Source organism: Marmota marmota, unplaced genomic scaffold (assembly GCF_001458135.2).
Source record: "Marmota marmota marmota unplaced genomic scaffold, marMar, whole genome shotgun sequence".
Taxonomy (NCBI): domain Eukaryota; kingdom Metazoa; phylum Chordata; class Mammalia; order Rodentia; family Sciuridae; genus Marmota; species Marmota marmota.
This window is the reverse complement of record NW_025999982.1, coordinates 7,501,956-7,523,208: the sequence shown is the minus strand read 5'-3', so window position 1 is coordinate 7,523,208 and position 21,253 is coordinate 7,501,956. Positions and strand designations below refer to the sequence as shown.

At 37.2% G+C, this 21,253-nt stretch overlaps 1 protein-coding gene across 3 annotated transcripts in view; it reads left to right on the top strand.

Moving 5' to 3' along the window:
• Kif6 (kinesin family member 6) overlaps nt 1–21,253 on the top strand; it is a 394,766-nt gene that overhangs the window by 126,872 nt on the left and 246,641 nt on the right. For 2 of the 3 annotated variants that reach the window (XM_048805240.1, XM_048805239.1), the window contains exon 7: nt 17,976–18,182. In XM_048805240.1, the coding sequence (XP_048661197.1) occupies nt 17,976–18,182 (207 nt within the window). Of the gene's footprint in view, nt 1–17,975; nt 18,183–21,253 lie in introns of those variants that run through there. The other variant, XM_048805241.1, reaches the window with a different exon arrangement.

The following is a 21,253-nucleotide window of genomic DNA, read 5'->3' as shown; positions in this document are numbered from 1 at the left end:
AGATATGTCTAATCAGTATTTAGCAAACATTAATATTATTATTTTTTATTTGAAGATTTTCACTTTCATCTTTGCTCACTTTTGTGTTGATTAGATTTTTAAAATAATGAGCATGGTAGAAATTATTGGTTCTCACCAAAACTTCTAGTTTGTTTTTTCTAGCACAATCCTTCCTTGAAGTTGCTAGTGTTCCTTTGACTTGTTCTTACCAATGGAGTGTGAGAGACGGTGGGCTGAAGCCTTTAGAACTGGTATGTGGTCCTCCTTCATCTCTTCCCTCTTGTGGCTCACTGTGAAACATCCTAGAGTGGTGGCCTCACAGGAGGTTGGTGCCTCCGCCAGCCTTGGTTATCTAAATGTCAAGCCCAGGGATCACAGTTTATGTGATCACAGTTTATCACTACTAAGCCATGTTGGACAAATATGTAACCAAGGAGGAAACATTTGTGATTCTAAGCCTCTGAGATTTTGGTGCTATTTGCTATGATTTGGATATGAGGTGTCTCCAAAACTCCTGTGTTAATGCTGGAGTATTCAGAGGTAAATGATTGGATTATGAGAACAGTATCCTAATCCATCTGTCCTCGTTTGAATTGGGCTAATTGGTGTTAACCATAGGCAGATGGAGAATGACTGGTAGAGTTGGGTCACTGGGTCAAACCCTGGACACCTTCCCCTTTTCTCTGTCTGCTTCCTGGCCACCTTGAATGGGGAGTCCTCTTCCACCATGATGTTCTGCCTCACCTTGGGCCCTAAGCAATGAGGTTGGTCCACCATGGACTAAACCTCTGAAATTGAGCCAAAATAAGGACCTCTAAGTAGTTCTTATTATAGGGTATTTTGGTCACAGTAATGAAAAGTTAACATACTCCTTATAAAATTTAAATGTAGCATGGATCTTTTGTTATCCTTGTTGTTTTAAGTTTAGTTGGACACAATACCTTTATTTTATTTTTATGTGGTGCTGAGGATCGAACCTAGTACCCCGCACATGCCAGGCAAGCGCTCTACCACTGAGCCACAACCCTAGCCCCAGCATGGATCTTTTAATTTAAAAAAAAATGTTTTTATTAGTGTGGTAAATATCATTTATCTTCCAAAAGGATTTGAAGCAGTTTACAATATGAAAACACGTATAAATCTGGACAAAATGGAGATAATGTTTTTTTCAAAAGGTAAACTCAATTGAAAAGAAGAAAAATAGTATGTTGGTAATTGGGATAAGTTAATTATTACCATTTAAGACAAAATGTAGTTCTGATTATTCAGGCAGACAAGTGAAAACAAAGGAAACATTTGTCCTTTTGTGTTATATGCTTTTTATTGTTCAGAAAGCAAAATTACAGGCAATGAATTGTAGGTAACATGTATGCATACCTCTTCAAGGGATCTTGGGTGACAAAATAGGTCATATCTCCCCTGTAATTTTGAAAAGGAATATCCAACTGTTTTATTTGTACAAATCCTACATCATAATCTGAGACCATTTATTAAATTGTATCTGAGTGTATCAGTCAGGACCTGACCAAGAACACAAACCTCTAAGTATTCCAACAGGAAATTTAGTGAAGGTTATTTTGTTGCATAGGTGATGGAAAATCTAAGAAGCCAAATGGAATAGTGGTGCAGCCCAGAGATTTCCAACAGCAGGAAGCTACTAAATCAGTAGGCAGGACTCAGTAGGAGGTGCTGGCAAGAGATTTGTGGTAGTGAGGAAGGAGAAGCCAGGGTATTTCCTCCCCCTCACTGTCTTCCCAGCTGGATGCCAGCTACAAAGGATCTTGGAAAATGCTGCCTTTAGAACTCTGTGTCTCTGTGGAGTAGAGCAAAGTAGGGAAGAGGAAGAAATTGGTCAGAGGACAGACAGGCCTAGCATTAGCCTGAGTGAAACCATTACTGCAAGAAACTGAGATGATTCAGATACATTGCTTGTGGCTTATCTTACAAATCAATAATACCTGGGAAGACTGGTAGGAAGGTGATGTTGGCTGACATTTTAAGCACGGAAGCTACTCTTTAGCACTGATGGATGTTTTCAGTTTTTTAGTGGGCTGTCTTGTGTCTGTTCCTTATACTGGTTCCAAGCAACAAGGGAGGAAACAAGGCTCTTATTAGTCACCAAAAGTCTTCAGTGACTAATTCAGTTGTTTGGGTATGCCATTTGGAATCTTGCCAATAAACAGCCAGGGATCTTCATGGCCAGAGAGGGAACTGTAGAATCTTCACAGTGTGGAGAGAATGTTATTGGATGATAAACTGGAGTGGAATACTACACCTAATCCTAGACATCTGGTCTTCTAGAGTTGTTCCTTCAGCCTCTCTTTGGTGAGTGACATTGTCCTCAAATTTATGTCTGTTTCTGATCTTGATGTTCAGACACAAAGATCACATTGGGCTGTCACAATCAATTTCTTTTGTAAGAACAAAATTATACAAAAGTAGATCTGAATTTCTCTTGGTATTAGCACCCCTGTGTCCTAGTTTCCTATATACAGTATAGTTTACCTAGACTCTTGAGTTGAATCATATACATTGAAATCAAAATGAAAGTTTAACTCTAAAGTTTTGGATAAACTCCTATAAATTCATTAGCCCTTTTAGCCTGATTTTATTATTACTCCAATTATGTGTATGGTCAGATTAGGACATTTTTAAGCCAGACTGAATTTTAAAAGGAAGAGAAGAAAATTTAACTCAGTCTAAAAGATGAAAAGGGACTGTGGTAGACAATTGTGAAGAATAACTTATTAAGGACTAGGTTTAGCTTGATTCTTCTTGTAGTCAAGTTAAAAAAAAAAGCCAGGAGGGGATATTACAGTTATATAGTTTTCATTGTTCAGAAACCAAACCTTTATATTAGTGGGATGATCATCCACATGATACGCAGGGATGGTAATTGAACATGTTTCAATTAAAGACACTGTGTGGGTAAACATACATATCTTCATTCAGCAGACTTACATTTTGACATAAATACACTTGACTTTGAACTGCCACGTCCTGAATAAATGACCAGCAGGGAAGAAAGCTTCTGAGTCCTGTCATCCTGCAGAGGACAATGCAACAGAACCATCACTAATTCTGACATTCGGTTTTCCTAAGATTAAGTCAGCTGATAGATTTTTGAGGATGTAAAACTTTAAAAGAAAAGTCAAATTGATTCCACACTTGTTAGAAGGGATATATGATAAAACATACGAAGCTATTTTTATCAGAAAGGTGAATCATAATCACTAGAACATTCTCTAATGTTTCGATTGTGCTAAAGTTTTTTCTTTACTTAATAAAATTGATGTGCCTAGTCTGTTTTTCTGTTTTACAAAACTGCTTTGACAATATGATAGATGAGGAATGAAAATAATTTTCATTATTTTTCTAAAAGCCAGGTATTTTATAAAGAGAAAAGTCAGAAATGAAAATCAGAAGTATAGGATCCATAAAGGGGTATCCAGTTGGCCTATTTTGCTGCTAGGCAATGTGACCTGAACCGGCCCAGCAAACATCAAGGCACATATTTATAGGGTCAAGAGCTAAACCACAAGGTTTAGTCCGACCTCACTTTTTCAGGCTGAGTTAGAGAACATGGAGGGAATTGTGGACCTCCTAATCCAACCATTTAATATGGGAAGAACTAGATAAGTAACTGAACCATGGAAGATAGAGCAGGTAATCCCTAGTTTAAGAGTGAGGTTTAACTTTTTAAGGGCTGGGGAGTCCAGAAAACATTTAGAACACCCTATGGAGGTTGATATTTTTGGTCCTTAATTCAGAGAGAAGAAATGAGCAGAGGAACAAATCACTAAGGGTTTCAGTCTAGAAAGTGTTATCACTCCAAGGGAATTAAAGTGAAAAGTTGGATTCTGGATTCTTTGGTAGCTGTTGGTCTTCATAGTTGGTTTGCTTTAAGGAGTCTTTAGCATAAATATTATAACATTCTGTTCAGTCTCAAAGAGATTTTCTTCACCCAACCTATTCTTAGATTAGTAGAAATAGTTTATTATTATTATTATTATCATCATCATCATCATATTAATTACACAAATTAACTGGTTTCTCTGTTATATTTCCATCCATGCATATATATATATATATATATATATATATATNATATATATATATATATATATATATATATATATATATATATATATATTCCTTTGTTCAAAGCTAATGGAAATTCTTGTTGAAATATTTCAGTCAAAATATCAGAAAGGTTGGAGGAAAAAAGGATTGTGATGCATAGGAATGAAAAGAAAGTTATCTTATGGCAAGAAATAAATAAGGATTAATTTTCTTTTTTTTTAGTTTTATTGATTTTATTTTTTTAAATACATGGCAGTGTAATGCATTACAATTCTTATTACACATATAGACTACAATTTTTCATATTTTTGTATATAGAGTATGCTCATGCCAATTCATGCCTTTATACATGTACTTTGGTTTTTTGCATTACAATTCTTATTACACATATATACCACAATTTTTCATATCTCTGTTTATACATAAAGTGTGTTGACACCCAATTCGTATCTTCATACATGTACTTTGGATAATGATGTCCATCACATTCCATTCCACCATTCTTGCTAATCCCCTGCCCCTCCCTTTCCTTCCCACCCCTCTTCCCTATCTAGAATTCATCTAATCTTCCCATGCTCCCCCTCCCTACCCCACTATGAGTCAGCCTCCTTATGTCAGAGAAAACATTAGGCATTTGTTTTGGGGGATTGGCTAACTTTGCTTAGCATTATCTTCTCCATTTACCTGCAAATACCATGATTTTATTCTCTTGCAATGCTGAATAGAATTCCATTGTGTATATATGCCACATTTTTTTATCCATTCATCCACTGAAGGGCATCTAGGTTGGCTCCACAGTTTAGCTATTGTGGATTGTGCTATAAACATTGATGTGGCTGTGTCACTTATTGTTGTTTGACTTCATAATAGCTGCCATTCTGACTAGAGTGAGATGATATCTTAGAGTACTTTTGATTTGCATTTCTCTGATGGCTAGAGATGATGAGCATTTTTTCATATATTTGTTGATTGATTGTATATCCTCTTCTGAGAAGTGTCTGTCCAGGTCCTTGGCCCGTTTGTTGATTGGGTTATTTGTTTTTTCAATGCTTAGCTTTTTGAGTTCTTTATATACCCTAGAGATTAGTGCTCTATCTGATGTGTGAGGGGTAAACATTTGCTCCCAGGATGTGGGCTCTCTGTTCACCTCACAGATTGTTTCTTTTACTGAGAAGAAACTTTTTAGTTTGATTCCCATCCCATTTATTGATTCTTGGTTTTAATTCTTGTGCTATAGGAGTCTTATTAAGGAAGTTGAGGCCTAATCCCACATGATAAAAAATAGGGCCTACTTTTTCTTCTTTAGATGTAGAGTCTCTGGTTTAATTCCTAGGTCCTTAATCCACTTTGAGTTGAGTTTTGTGCATGGTGAGAGATAGGGGTTTAATTTAATTTTGTTGCATATGGATTTCCAGTTATCCCAGCATCATTTGTTGAAGATGCTATCTTTTCTCCAGTACATGTTTTTGGCACCTTTGTCTAATATAAGATAATTATAGTTTTGTTGGTTAGTCTCTGTGTCCTCTATTCTGTACCATTGGTCTACCATTGATCTATCAGTTTTGGTGCCAATACCATGCTGTTTTTGTTACTATTGCTCTGTAGTATAGTTTAAGGTCCGGTATAGTGATGCCACCTGCTTCACTCTTCCTGCTAAGGATTGATTTAGCTCTTCTAGGTCTCTTATTTTTCCAGATGAATTTCATGATTGCTTTTTCTATTTTTATGTGGAATTCCATTGGGATTTTGATTGGAATTGCATTAAATCTGTATAGTGCTTTGGGTAGTATGGTTATTTTAATAATATTAATTCTGCCTATCAAAGAGCAAGGTAGAACTTTCCATCTTCTAAGGTCTTCTTTGATTTCTCTCTTTATGGCTCTGTAGTTTTCATTATATAGATTTCCATCTCTGTTGTTGATTCCCAAGTGTCTTATTTTTTTTTTTGAGGTTATTGTGAATGGGGGTAGTTTTCCTCATTTCCTTCTCAGAGGCTTTGTCATTGATATACAGAAATGCCTTTGATTTATGGGTGTTGATTCTATATCCTGCTAGTTTGCTGAATTCATTTACTAGTTCTAGAAGTTTTCTGGTGGGGTTTTTTAGGTTTTCTAGGTATAGAATCATATCATCAGCAAATAGTGCTAGCTTAAGTTCTTCTTTTCCTATACATATCTCTTTGATTTCTTTCGTCTGTCTAATTGTTCTGGCCAGTGTTTCAAGAACTATGTTGAATAGAAGTGGTGAAAGAGAGCATCCCTGTCTTGTTCCAGTTTTTAGAGGGAATGCCTTCAATTTTTCTCCATTTCGAATGATGTTGGCCTGAGGCTTAGCGTAGATAGCCTTTGCGATGTTGATATATGTTCCTGTTATTTCTAGTTTTTTAGTGTTTTGAATACAAAGGGGTGCTGTATTTTGTCAAATGCTTTTTCTGCATCCATTGAGATGATAATATGATTCTTATCTTTAATTCTGTTGAGGTGATGAATTACATTTATTGATTTCCGTATGTTGAACCAACCTTGCATCCCTGGGATGAATCCCACTTGATCATGGTGCACAATCTTTTTGATGTGTTTTTATATTTGATTTGCCAGAATTTTATTCAGAATTTTGCTTCTATGTTCATTAGAGATATTTGTCCGAAGTTTTCTTTCTTTGCTGTATCTTTGCCTGGTTTGGGGATCAGGGTGATATTGGCCTCATAAAATGAGTTTGGAATTACTGCCTCTTTTTCTATTTCCTGAAATAAATTGAAGAGTATTGGTATTAGTTTTTCTTTAAAGGTCTTGTAGAACTCAGCTGTGTATCCATCTGGTCCTGGGCTTTTCTTGGTTGGTAAGCTTTTGATGGCTTCTTCTATTTCCTCTCTTGATATTGCTCTGTTTAAATTGTGTATATCTTCCTGACTCAATCTGGGCAAATCATATGACTTAAGAAATTTGTTGATGCATTCAATGTCTTCTATTTTATTGGAGTATAGGATTTCAAAATAATTTCCAATTATCCTCTATAATTTCTGTGGTGTCTGTTGTGATATTAATTTTTTCATCATGTATGCTGGTAATTTGAGTTCTCTCTCTCTCTCTCCTTCTCTGTTAGCAGGGATAAAGGTCTGTCAATGTTATTTATTTTTTTCAAAAGAACCAACTTTTTGTTTTGTCAATTTTTTCTTTTGTTTTGATTTCATTGATTTCAGCTCTTATTATTTCTTGCTTTCTACTGCTTTTGCTGTTGATTTGTTCTTCTTTTTCTAGGGCTTTGAGATGTAGTGTGAGGTCATTCATTTGTTGACTTTTTCTTCTTTTAAAGAATGAACTCCATGTAATGAATTTTCCTCTTAGTACGCTTTCATAGTGTCCCAGAGATTTCGGTATGTTATGTCTATGTTCTCAATTATCTCTAAGAATTTTTTAATCTCCTTCTTGATGTCTTCTGTAACCCATTGTTTATTCAGTAGCTTATTGTTTAGTCTCCAGGTGATGGAGAATTTTTTATCTGATCTGATAAAATGCATGGTAGTGTCTCTTCTTTTTTGTATTTACTAAGAGTTGCTTTGTGGCATAGTATGTGGTCTGTTTTAGAGAAGGATCCATGTGCTGCTGAGAAGAAAGTGTATCCACTTGATGCAGGTTGAAATATTCTATATGTCAGTTAACTCTAAGGTATTGATTGTGTTATTGAGTTCTATAGTTTCTTTATTCAACTTTTGTTTGGAAGATCTATCCAGTGGTGAGAGAGGTGTGTTAAAGTCACCCAAGATTATTGTGTTGTGGTCAATTTGACTCTTAAACTTGAGAAGAGTTTGTTTGATGAATATAGCTGTTTGGGGCATATATATTTATGATTGTTATGTATTGTTGGTGTATGGTTCCCTTCGGCAGTATGTAGTGTCCATCTTTATCCATTTTGATTAACTTTGGCTTGAAGTCTACTTTATTTGATATGAGTATGGAAACCTCTGCTTGCTTCCACAATCCATGTAAGTGGTATGATTTTTCCCAACCTTTTGCCTTCAGTCTGTATATGTCTTTTCCTATCAGATGAGTCTCCTGGAGGCAGCATATTGTTGGGTCTTTTTTTAAAATCCAATTTGCTAGCCTATGTATTTTGATGGGTGAGTTTAAGCCGTTAACATTCAGGGTTATTATTGAGAAGGTTTGTATTTCCAGCTGTATTTGTTTATTTTTGTTATTTAACTTGACTTGATTTTCCTCTTTGATTAGTTTTTCCTTTAGTGTACTACCTCCCTCTGCTGATTTTCATTGTTGTTTTTCATTTCCTCTTCATGAAATATTTTGCCAAGGATGTTTTGTAGTGCCAGTTTTCTAGCCATAAATTCTTTTAAATTTTGTTTATCATGGAAGGTTTTTATTTCTTCTTCAAATCTAAAGCTTAATTTTGCTGGATACAAGATTCTTGGTTGGCACCCATTATCTTTCAGAGCTTGATATATGTTGTTCCAAGCTCTTCTAGCTTTCAGGGCCTGTGTTGAAAAATCTGCTGTTATCCTAATTGGTTTTCCCTTATATGTAATCTGATTCCTTTCTCTTGTGGCTTTTAAAATTCTCTCCTTATTCTGTTTGTTGGGCGTTTTCATTATAATGTGCCTTGGTGTGGGTCTGTTGTGACTTTGTACATTTGGCATCGTGCAGGCTTCTTGAATTTGGATTTCCAATTCATTCTTCATGTTTGGAAAGTTTTCTGATATTATTTCAGTGAATAGATTGTTCATTCCTTTGGTTTGGACCTGTTTGCCTTCTTCCATCCCAATAACTCGTAAATTTGGTCTTTTTATGCTATCCCATATTTCTTGAATGTTCTGCTCATGGTTTCTTATCATTTCCACTTTGTGGTCTATGTTCTTTTCAAGATGATTTATTTTATCTTCATTATCTGCTGTTCTATCTTTTAAGTGGTCTACTCTGTTGGTGATGCTTTCATTTGAGTTTTTAATTTGGTTTATTATTTCTTTCATTTCAAGGATTTCTGTTTTGGGGGGGTTTGTTTGTTTGTTTGTTTGTTTGTTTTTAGAACCTCTATCTCCCTGTTGAGGTGATCTTTTGCTTCTTGGATTTTGTATGTAGCTCATTGTCAAAATGATCTTTCACTGCCTGTATTTGTTCTCTTATGTCTTCTTTGAGATCCCAAAACATTTTAACCATGTATATCCTGAATCTTTCTCTGTCACTTTTTCTGCTGTAGCTGCCAATGCTTCTAATGATGTGGTGTCTTGATTTGTTTATGGTACTTTCTTCCCTTGTCTTTTCATGTTGCTCATGTGTCTTCCTTTCCAGCTCTGTGGATCTAATGTTTTATTTTTTTTACCCTATAGATTTGTAGTGCTCTTGTAGGGTTCCAAGATCTCTCCTTTGTGGAGAAGGACAATGTTAATAGATCCCAATATCAACAATACATCACCTGCTCAAATGGAGATCTAATCTGATAGCCATGCCCACCAAAAAATGGCAAGGAAGGTTTTCCAAGATGGAGTCCATCTGCTTCCAGCACCGGGGTGTCTGGTGAGGTGGGGGGAACTGGGCAATGGCCTTGTGCTGTGGATAGTAGCAGCCAAGTAACCTGCGTGAAAGCGGAGCCTAAATAAGCATTCAAAGGATCCTAAAAAACTTTATAATGTGATATAAAGAAGCTGAACTGCAGAAGGCTGTGTTAACTATCTACCATCATTCTGAAGTGATTGGAAACATATGAGTTTCCTAATGTTCCAAAAAAAATAGCATATTATGTAAACACAAACATTTCACTTAGTGATTCTTATTCTCCAAATCAAAATTTTCAATCTTAAAAGTGGCTGGCCACACACACTCACAAACAGGAAAACTGAATCACTGTTTATTTTCAAATTTCCCTTTTAGTTTAGGAGTATCTCCTGTCCTGTAGAAAATGATTCTTGTCCGATGAAATTTGAGATTTTTTTTTAACCATCTGAAACAGCTGCTGAGAGTGGTGGCTTAGTGGGTGCCAGTAAGAAGGGGCTTAAAGACTGAAGGAAGGGGCTTCAGTGCTGCCTGCCAGTCTGCAGTATAGGCTTTTGATGTTCTCTCTCTTAATCCTGTATTATGTAAAGCACTCTGCAAAAGCAGCTTCAGCCACCAACCCCTCCACCACATGGCTGCTCCAAAGCCCTTCTGTATGGACATTTTGAAGCCACCATCTTCAGGCAGGATCATTTTTTTGAGTCACCTTTTACAATCTGCACTCCATCTGCAGCTGAACAGACCACATCATCACCATTTACTACCCTCATATTGTTCATTAAAATGTCATAATTTTTAAATGATGAATACTTAGAAATCCATTTGGAACAGCACATCCTTTGACTTCTTCTGGGATTTGGATATTAATGATCATCTACTATGTATATAAACAGTAAGTGTCCTTTTTGAATACAACAAGTAAAGCTAATTGGCAGTAGTCCCTGGGAATTCATGAAGATCATTTTGAGTGGGCTTTGGCAGGAGGGAAAGAATATACTTTGGTGACAAGCAAGAGGACATTCCAGACAAGGGAAAGGCAGTTGAAGATGTAGAGGACAGAGGCTAAGAGCTCTGGAGTCAGACACAAAAACAATTGAAACCCAAGATAGGTAAGAGAAAATGTGAGTCAGTCTAGCTGTTTCAAATCTTTCTAATTTTTAGGTTCAAGAGAACAATATTTCATGGATTTAGAAAGTTTGCAGAAGTAGTCCCAGAATTATTTGGAGATTTTAAAAACTTATGGAGTGTGCCACAAAGATTCCAGAAAATGAGAAATGAGCAAGAATCAACAATTTAGCAAGCATTGTTTGACACTACAAGGTTATACTAGGGTCACAATGATGAATTAGGAGCTGGGAGTCACGGTGGGAGGAAGAAGGACATGGAGAATCTTTGTAAAGGAGGAAACCTTTCAGAAGGACAGGCTTTCATTGAAAAGTAAGATTTGACTACACTGAAGAGGAGAAACAGGACAAGAACTTTCACTGACCATAGGCTTCTGCAGTGATGAATGCGTGCAGAACCTAGTGAGCCTGGCTTTTAAACTTCCACATCATAAAATAAAATATTGTGTTCTCAATTTAAAAACATGGAAAATTATAATGTAATATTTTGATGCCAAGTCCTAAAAGTAGAAATTGATAATAAAAATTCATTAAATAATAATCAGTAAGCAATTAGGAAAGAGCATTATTTGCCTTAAACTAATTTCATTCACTTTTCTGATAGGGTTATACAAACTTATAGATCAAATGAATTCAGTTTATTTAATAAGTCTCTCAAAATATCCTTAAGGTATATAAAGAGAAATAGAAGGTGCATGAAAGTACTTGGATTGAAGCCAGTTGGAAAGTACCCATAACTGTTAACTAATAGGGTGGAGAGCAGAGGTGGTCTCCATGAAAGGTCTTACAAATTAGTCAGATGAATATATGCAAATGTTGTCATTTGTAGATAGCACAGAATTGAAAAATAAAAGTAAGATCCAGTGGATTATAATGTTGGAGTAAAGACTAATCAAATGTAGTCATCAGATAAATTTGTGTGTGTGTGTGTGTGTGTGTGTGTGTGTGAAAGAAATTCCATGCATGGGTAAGGCTACAGAAAATCTGGCAAAATAACACTTCATGTGTTATTTATTAGCAATACTAGATCTGGATGACCCAGATTCCAGGAAATAAAACATCAATGTTCTCTGCTGAGCCTAGTCTACATTTTAAAAAAATATATTCAATTCAGCGTGCCATATTTAAAAGGATTTTGATGAACAGTTGTATAAGACATAGTTGAAAGAAATAGAGATATTTGGTGTTAGGAAGCATACTCTTTTAACTCAGGGATTTGGACAAGATTGACATAATTAAATATTCCTTTTAAAAACATTACTCTTGAAGATAGAGAACAGTCGGAGGGATAAAGAAAATATGGAGAGACTAATGAGAAGAGAATGCAGCAGCCCAGGTGAGAGGTAAGGGGTAATTGATTAATGAAGAAGATGGGAGGAAGTGGAGTCTGAGAGAAGTAGGATGGATTGGACATCCACCCATGGGCCACTGGGAGGGAAAGTTGACGTGGTTGTTTGGGGAGCATTATGTTCAAGATACAAGCAGGGCGTTTTAGTGACAGCTGTTAGTTAAGCTGGTGTGCAGAGAACCTGAGGGTAGGAAATATGAATGGGGAGGCACCAGAACAGAGTGAAGATCAACAGTGATGGAAGTTATGTGATCCTTTTTACAGTTCACAGAGCACTTCAACATTTAGCAACTCAACTGGTATGTAATATAATTCTTTGCAGCAAAGCATGTCTTATTATGGCATTTCAGAGAGATGAAAACCAAAATTACCTCATGCAAATTTGTTGAAGCTTTTAACTCTAGCAAATGTCAGAACCAGGACTTGAAACCAGTTCATCGATGCCAAATTCTTAAGGTTTTTGATTTGTGATATTTTTATTACACTCTAGAGCCTATCCAATGAGGATGAGGCTGTCAAAGGTGTGTTCCCAAGGGGAAGAAATCTCAAGGCCACAGCTGAAGGAAAGAGGGTGCTGTGAAGGAAAAGGAGACAGGGTGGTTAGGGAGGGAAAAGAAGCTGGAGAGCCCTTGGCTTTAGAAACCAGGCAGTGGGCAGAGGACAAGGAGCTTCCAGGAAGAGGAATGGGCAGGTTCTCAGATAGGACTAGGGGATCAGGACACTCAGTGCTGGGAACAGATCGTTTTCTTGACCACACATTTTTGCCTCTCCCTCATTTCACATTCACTCTCATTTCACACATTTGGCTCTGATTCCTGACTAGATTACAAGTTCCCTGAGGGCGAGGTCCATGTCTTATTTTCCTTCTTGTCTCCGCTTTGCCTAGTACAGCTCTGTACATAGACTGATAGGAAATGTGAAAGCCCTCTGCGTACAGATGATTAATCATCCTTAGAGTTTTTCCAAAGGCACAGTCTAATGCCAGAAACACATTTGTTTAAAACGTGTGCTTAGATTTGAATGAATCTGCCTAAATGGTGCCATCTGTTCTCCGGCAATTTCAGAAACATTTTAATACGGTTTTACCTTTAAAAGGACAAGCAAATGGGCATGCCCACAAGACACGAAGACGTCCTTAACTAAACGCAGAGCAGATACCAGCACATCCAATCACACTTAAACAGCTCCACATAAAGAATGTTTTCTGAGGTTTAAGAAAATTTTATCTAAAAGGACACCAACCACTACTTCATGCAGAAAATATTTATGAGACATTACAAAACTGTAGGCATGGACTTCTACAGCATATTACTGCACTTTAATTATAGACTCCAGAAATGTAATTTCATTTTCGTAAATATCATATTCCTTTGAAATAAATGGGCACGCGCTCCAATGTTTATTAATGGTCCACATTTGATTGCACTTTCCCCATATCAGTTTCGAAGCCGAAGACAGCTGTTGAGAATAGTCTGTGTTATTTGTTTATATCGATGTTAATTTGACTTTCGTTACAGTACTGTAGCATTTATTGTTGTGCGAATATAACAGTGAAACGAAACCCATGTTTAAGTTCTGCAAATAACTTACAGTCACTTCCAGAACACCTCAACTTAGGTTCTAAATTTGAATTTGCGGTTTTACATGCACAGTTATTTGCTGATCCACTTTAGCATGCAAAATCACACACTGGCTAGGTTTGTGTATAGTTATTGTGGCAACAAGTAATGGGTCAAATTTTCAGCCTGTTTAACTCACTAGCTACATCATCATCACCAAAACTATGCCATCTGTATATTTTGCTAGTTGGTGTAAATCAACCATGGTGTAGATCAAGAAGTTATTTTTACGAAAGAATTTCTGGTTGAAATAGCATCCAGATATGTTTCCCTATCTGCATACATGTGCATTCATACCAAAATTCTTTGGTTAAGTCCCATTTTGCAAAGGTGGGAATCTGAACATATTTACTCTCATGAATATTCATTTGGAATAGTCCTAGTTTTTTTATGATTTGACAAGGTGGTACTGCTAACGAACATCTTGACTCAGCTCATTTTCTTTCTTGTAGAAAATTTATAATCTAAAAAAGTACAGAGAACAATAAGACCAGCATATTTTAGTTTTCACAACCGAAAATTTTCTTCTAATAATTTTTGAATAAACGAAATAGCATGTCGCAGAGAAAGCTGATATGTCCTTGTTGGTCTTCTACTTCTAACCTCACAAAGGCCACCACCATCATCAATTTGCCCTATCCTTCTGGTCCACATTGTTATCCTTTTAGTGACTTAAGTTATACTCCTGTGAACAATAGGTAGTCCCACTTGTATGATTACATAAACTCTATCACAGGGTTCACATCATTCTTTAATTTGCTGTTTTTCTTCAGCACGAGGAATTTCTTCAGAAACCTATCCATGTCAATATTTCTGAAGGTTATTTCATTTTAACTTCTCTGTATTTTGAATTATCCCAGCCTATTAATCTCTTCTGCTGCAGACGTTCATTTAAGTTGTACATTTTGCACCAATTTCCCAAATAATGTTGCAGTGAATGTCCTTATACCTGTGTCTCCTGATATACCTACCCAAGAATTCTCTCTAGGAGATACACCTAGTAGTTTCTTGGTGGGTTGTGAGTTTAATGCATTAACAATGTTGCCACATACTGTCAAATTGCTCTTATTAAAGTTCTTAAGTTACGTTTTCAACAGCAGTATATAAAAATTCCCATCTCCTTAGGTCCTCAGCAGCACTTGTTGTGCTAGACTTTATCTTTTTAATTTTTGCATTCTCGTGGGTGTGAAATCATTTATTCTTATTTTTCAAAGTTAGATAGTTCTCAAAATTTATAAATTGGAGCATTTTTTTCAAATATACATTAACCATTTTTAGATTCCTTCTTTATAGGATCCCTATTCTAGCTTTTGCCTTTTTTTCTGAGTTGTCTTCTTCTTGAGTAATGAGTTGTGTATTTCAAATCTTAATCTTTAATCAGACTTACATATTGCAAATATCTTCACCCACTTACATAAGTCTTTAAATTTGGGGATATTTTGCCAAATATTTAAATCATATTTGAGTCAATTTATTTTTCTATTTTTTATGTTAACTGAAAGCTATCCATTACTACCCTGGACTGATTACAATATACTTCCATATTTTCTTGTGTTCTTGTTAATATTGTGTTATTTTACACTTAAGGCACCATTTGACCCAGCTATCTCACTTCTCAGTTAATATCCAAAGGACCTAAAATCAGCGTATTTCAGTGATGCATCCGCATCACTGTTTCTAGCAGCTCAATTCACAATAGCAAAGCTATGGAACCAACCTAGGTGCCCTTCAACAGAAGAATGGATAAAGAAAATGTGGTACATATACACAAAGGAATATTACTCAGCCTTAAAGAAGAATGAAATGATGGCATTTAACAGTAAATGGATAGAGCTGGAGAATATCATGCTAAGTGCAATCCCAAAAAACCAAAATCTGGATGTTTTCTGTAACAGGCAGATGCTACTACACATAAGGCTTTATTCTATTTTTGAATCTGTGTATATAGTGTAAAAAGTTAACCTAAATTTACCTTTTCCTACATGGAGTGCCAGGTATTCTAGCACCACTAATTAATTAGTCTGTTATTTTTCCTCTGCAGTGTGATGTCCCCTGTGTCCTACCTGGAGTTGCTCACTGAGCACAGCATGTTCCATAGACCTAGTTGTCTGCTCCTGCTTCAGTGCTCCTCTAATGACCGTGGCTTTGTGGTACACCTGGACATAGGAAAGGACAAGTACCCCTCCACCCTGCTTCTTTCACAGAATTAATTTTCTTTTTATTTTTTATTTTTTTTTATTTATTTTTTTTTTGTCATTTAAAATTTTCTTTTTCTTGTATATTTTTCATATGCCTATACCAAATTTTCACATATAATGGGGACTACTTTCTTTTTTTTTTTTTAAATTTTTTATTGTTGGCTGTTCAAAACATTACATAATTCTTGATATATCATATTTCACACTTTGATTCAAGTGGGTTATGAGCTCCCATTTTTACCCCAAATACAGATTGCAGAATCACATCAGTTACACATCCATTGATTTACATATTGCCATACTAGTGTCTGTTGTGTTCTGCTGCCTTTCCTATCCTCTACTATCCCCCCTCCCCTTCCCTCCCCTCGCCTCTTCTCTCTCTGCCCCCTCCATTTGTCCCCCTTGTATTATTTTTCCCTTTCCCCTCACTTCCTCTTGTATCTACTTTTGTATAACTCTGAGGGTCTCCTTCCATTTCCATGCAATTTCCCTTCTCTCTCCCTTTCCCTCCCATCTCTCATCCCTATTTAATGTTAATCTTCTTCTCATGCTCTTCGACCCTACTCTGTTCTTAGTTACTCTCCTTATATCAAAGAAGACATTTGGCATTTGTTTTTTAGGGATTGGCTAGCTTCACTTAGCATAATCTGCTCTAATGCCATCCATTTCCCTGTAAATTCTATGATTTTGTCATTTTTTANTGTACCATTGGTCCACCCGCCTGTTTTGGTACCAGTACCATGCTGTTTTTGTTACTATTGCTCTGTAGTATAGTTTGAAGTCTGGTATCGCTATACCGCCTGATTCACACTTCCTGCTTAGAATTGCTTTTGCTATTCTGGGTCTTTTGTTTTTCCATATGAATTTCATGATTGCTTTCTCCATTTCTACAAGAAATGCCGTTGGGATTTTGATTGGCATTGCATTAAACCTATAGAGAACTTTTGGTAATATCGCCATTTTGATGATGTTAGTTCTGCCTATCCATGAACAGGTATATTTTTCCATCTTCTAAGATCTTCTTCTATTTCTCTCTTTAGGGTTCTGTAGTTTTCATTGTATAAGTCTTTCACCTCTTTTGTTAGGTTGATTCCCAAGTATTTTATTTTTTTTGAAGATATTTTGAATGGATAATTTTCTTTTTATATGAAGATTTTCTCCTACTTGATTTTTAGAACCACTTTGTTTTATTCTGGGGGAAAAAACTGGAAATATTCTTATTTCAATTGCATTATATATATATATAGGTTAACATACAAACTTTTATATGTAGATTCTTAGTTTTTTCATCTAAGAATTGGTATATTTCAGGTTTTCTTTTTATGTTCTTAAATACTATTTCATCAGTTCCCTATAGATCATATCTCTTACATAAGTAATCCCTTGTTATCTCCTTGTCTTTGTTGCCATTCTGAATAATATTTGATTTCCTAATTCTTGTTGGGCTGTTAGAATTTAATTGATTTTGTATCTAGCAATACTGATAAACTTTTTGGTTCTTATCAGTTTTTTTTTTTTTTGTAGAAGCTCTTGAGTTTTCTAGGTTGACTGTAAATATTCTATACACAATGACATTGTAATGCATTCTTTTCCTATTATTCTGCCCCTATGTCGGTCTCTTTTTTATGATGCTGGTTAGAGCCTGTGGCTCAGTGTTGAGCAGTAGCAGTGACCTAGGCATCCTTGTCTGTGAATCGTGTTTACCATTGGGAAAACTGTTCTCTTGATACGCACACTCTCTTCTCCTTCCTGTGAGGTTAAAATAGCCATTTTCAATATGGATGGCCAAGGATAGGCATGGATTATAGCTGGGTGATGAAATAAAGTTGTCATCCTGGTGAGAGGATTGGGTCTTCACCTCACTAGAACGTTTCTTTACGTCACTCTCTGAATTAACCCATCCACATTGGTTTTCAGTCATCGGCGGTAATAACATTGAAAAGCACGTACTTTATAGGTCTCAGTTACAAGTGTTTTTGTTCCATTTGACAGTGTTGGCTCCATGGGAAATGCTATATCTTTAGAAATACACATTTAAATCTTCTGACACTCTTCCAAAGTGCTCAGTTCTAATTATTTTTGTTTTGCGATTTCTTCTTTCATAGACTCCCATGAACCAAGCCTCGACCCGTTCCCACTGCATCTTCACCATTCACTTGTCAAGCAAGGAGCCAGGCTCTGCAACTGTCCGGCACGCCAAGCTCCACCTGGTTGACCTGGCTGGCTCTGAACGAGTTGCCAAGAGTGGCGTAGGGGGCCAGCTTCTGACCGAGGCCAAGTATATCAACTTGTCACTGCACTACTTGGAGCAGGTAAGGCAGCAAGAGTGGGACTCACCACAGCAACGTCCTCGCACTTCATTTGCACCTGCCATTCTACTCTCTGTTAAGTAGACCTAATAGACAGTTTGCCAGTTTCGTCTTTTTAAGTGAACAGTTCAGTGACAAGTATTTTCACCATGTTCTGCAATATCACCGCCATCAATTTCTAGATCCATTTCATAATCCCAAGCAGAAACTCTGTGCCCATTAAACGATAGCTCCCATCCCCTCCTATCCCCGTAGCCTCTATACCACCTTCTGTACCTGTTATCTTGCTTATTCCAGGTGCCTCATATGAGTGACTATTTGAATATTTGTCCTTTTATGTCTGGCTTATTTCACTTAGCATGATATTTTAGAAGTTCATCTGCATTGTAGCATGTTTTGGAATTTTATTCCTTTTCAAGATTGAATAATATGCACTTATTCACTTGGTTCATCCACTCATCCTTTGAAGGTCTCGATGGTTGTTTCTACCTTTAACTGTTGTAAACAATGCTGTAGGAAACACAGGTGTATCTACTAGCATTTTGTATATGCCATTTCATTTAAACCTTACAATACCCCCATGTTGTAGGTGTTGGGTTTTAAAAATCCAAGTCCTCCCAAGGCCTTCCCAAAGTTACCCAGTTACTGGGTGGCTGAGGATTTGAACTGAGATTTACTTGACTATACAGCCAATGCCTTTGTCCACTTACTGTCTCATTGCCTTATTGTCTTTGTTGCAAAATTAGTAGTGAGTGTGACTATAGCCTCCTGTTGCCTAATCCTTCTGGCTTGTAGATTGGCTATAACTTGGAGGTGGCCAATATTTTTCCAGCTTCCGGTGACTTCATCTAGTCAGCAATTTTGTCCCCTTAGGCTCAATTTCCCTCCCTACCTCTAATCCAAGTTGACTACGATCCAGCCCAGTAGGTGCTCTGATTTTAATTTTTGAGTTTGGTACAGAAAGCTTATCTGATTTTAACTAAACATATCTTCCAAAAAAAAGTCTTTATCTCCAACATGAGTGGATTGGATTAGATGATTTCTCAAGTTCCTTTCACTTTGTGAGCACGAGCAGTGTGAATTGAATGTTAAGGATGGCAACTGTTTTCAGATTCTAGAAAAGAAACATGATTAAAAACTGGAATGGAGAAGTACAGAGGATATTGATGAGGCAGGAGGACTTGTTAATGAATGTTAAGGCTAAAAGACTTGAGGGGAAAACAAAGAACAAAACTTTTTTTTTTTTTAACGGCCTAATGAACCCTTTTGAGACTGATGCTGTCCTGATGGTAAATGCTTTATAATGGTTGTGTCTGCGAAAGCTGGTTGAGAGAAACCTAAGGGAGACTGTGTGAACAGGATGCACATGGTAGCTTCTGACCCAGTGCATCCCAGTAATGCAGCATCCAGAGATTCGGATCTGCATGGCATCCCAATCATTTTAGAATTTTGACAAGAGTCAGCAGTCCTTAGCTCTTTCTTGCTAAATATTCCACACTGCTTATGCTTAACAGAGCTTTTTACTTAATAGGACACTTACAGAACAATGATATGAAAACGTAATGAACTGTATTCAAAGTGCTTTATTTCAAAGAAATGTATCTACTTATTTCAGATGGCAGCATAGTCTGTTATAATTCCCATTATGTCCATCTGTTCATATAACATAAAATTCATCAGTTGAATCGAACTTTCTTCCAATCGTAATCACTCAAGAGAAATAAATGTCTACCCCCTTTTCTTCCTTTGTTCTACACAGGCTTTGCAAGCTGCCTGTCACTAAAACTGCTCCTATCCTCACATTTCCTCTCTTCAAATCCTCGTAATATCAGCCTCATGTGAGTGGTCTTGGTGGCTACATGACATTTGATTTTCTGTATCAATAATTAAGCTATCTAACAGATATGTGTAAGGACCTGTAAAGTGCTAAGCACTGGAACACGGTGACAGACAAAATGAGAGTGGTCCTTGCCCCAGGGTCTCATGGTTTGAGGTAGGAGGACAACTTGAAGCAAGCAAGCACGAAGTCTGTGACTGTGATGGGGTGAGAGCTGTGGAGAGGAAGGAGAAGGAGTGAGCAGAGCTCATATGGGGACCTGACTCAGACTGAGGAGGTGAGGGTTCAGGATGCTTCGCTGGTGGCTGACTCTAAGCCGAGGCTTGAGGGAGGAATAGGGGTGAGCCAGGCGAGGCAAGGGCCTAGAGCAGGTCAGGCAGTGGGAACTGGAGCCTCTCAGCTCCTTTCTCCAGCCCCCTGGGGGCATTGGGTCATTCTGGGTCCCAATTTCACCCATGTGTCATTGACTGTGGCTCTTATGTATAATTTATCTGTTTCATTGTGACCTGCTTCTTCTCATCTGTTAACTATTCACCCTCATATCCAAGTGGCTTTGTGGGCAAGAAGGAGGCTCAAGATAAGGTCAGGGAATGAGGAGAAAAAATTAGCACAAGCTCAAGAGGAAAAGAAAGTGTCAATGTGGGAAGCTGCAGTGTGTGTAAAAATGGATATGGGGCATTCAGAGCTTGTTTGGAGGTTCTAGCAGAGGAGTGCAGCTACTCATACACCCCTGACCGCAAAAATGGTCCTCCTCTATCGGGGAGGGTCGTCCTCTTCGACTGAGCATGCAGCTTCTGGAGGGACGCACGTGGAGCAGTGAGGGAGGAAGGGGACACCCGCCTAGCCAACCAGATCAGCCAAATCAACCCTGGCCATCAATGGAGTGACAGATGTCGCAGCCAGATCGCCCTCAACATACTACAGGGACACAGCCACATCAATGTTTATAGCAGCACAGTCCACAATACCTAGACTATGGAGCCAACCTAGATGCCCTTCAGTGGATGAATGGATTAAAAATGTATATACACAATGGAATTTTACTCAGCAATAAAAAGAATAAAATCATGGCATTTGCAAGTAAATGGATGGTATTGGAGAAGATAATGCTAAGTGAAGTTAGCCAATCCCAAAAAAACAATGCTGAATGTTTTCTCTGATTTAAGGAGACTGACTCATAGTGGGGTAGGGAGGGGGAACATGGGAGGAAGATGAACTCTAGACAGGGCAGAGGGGT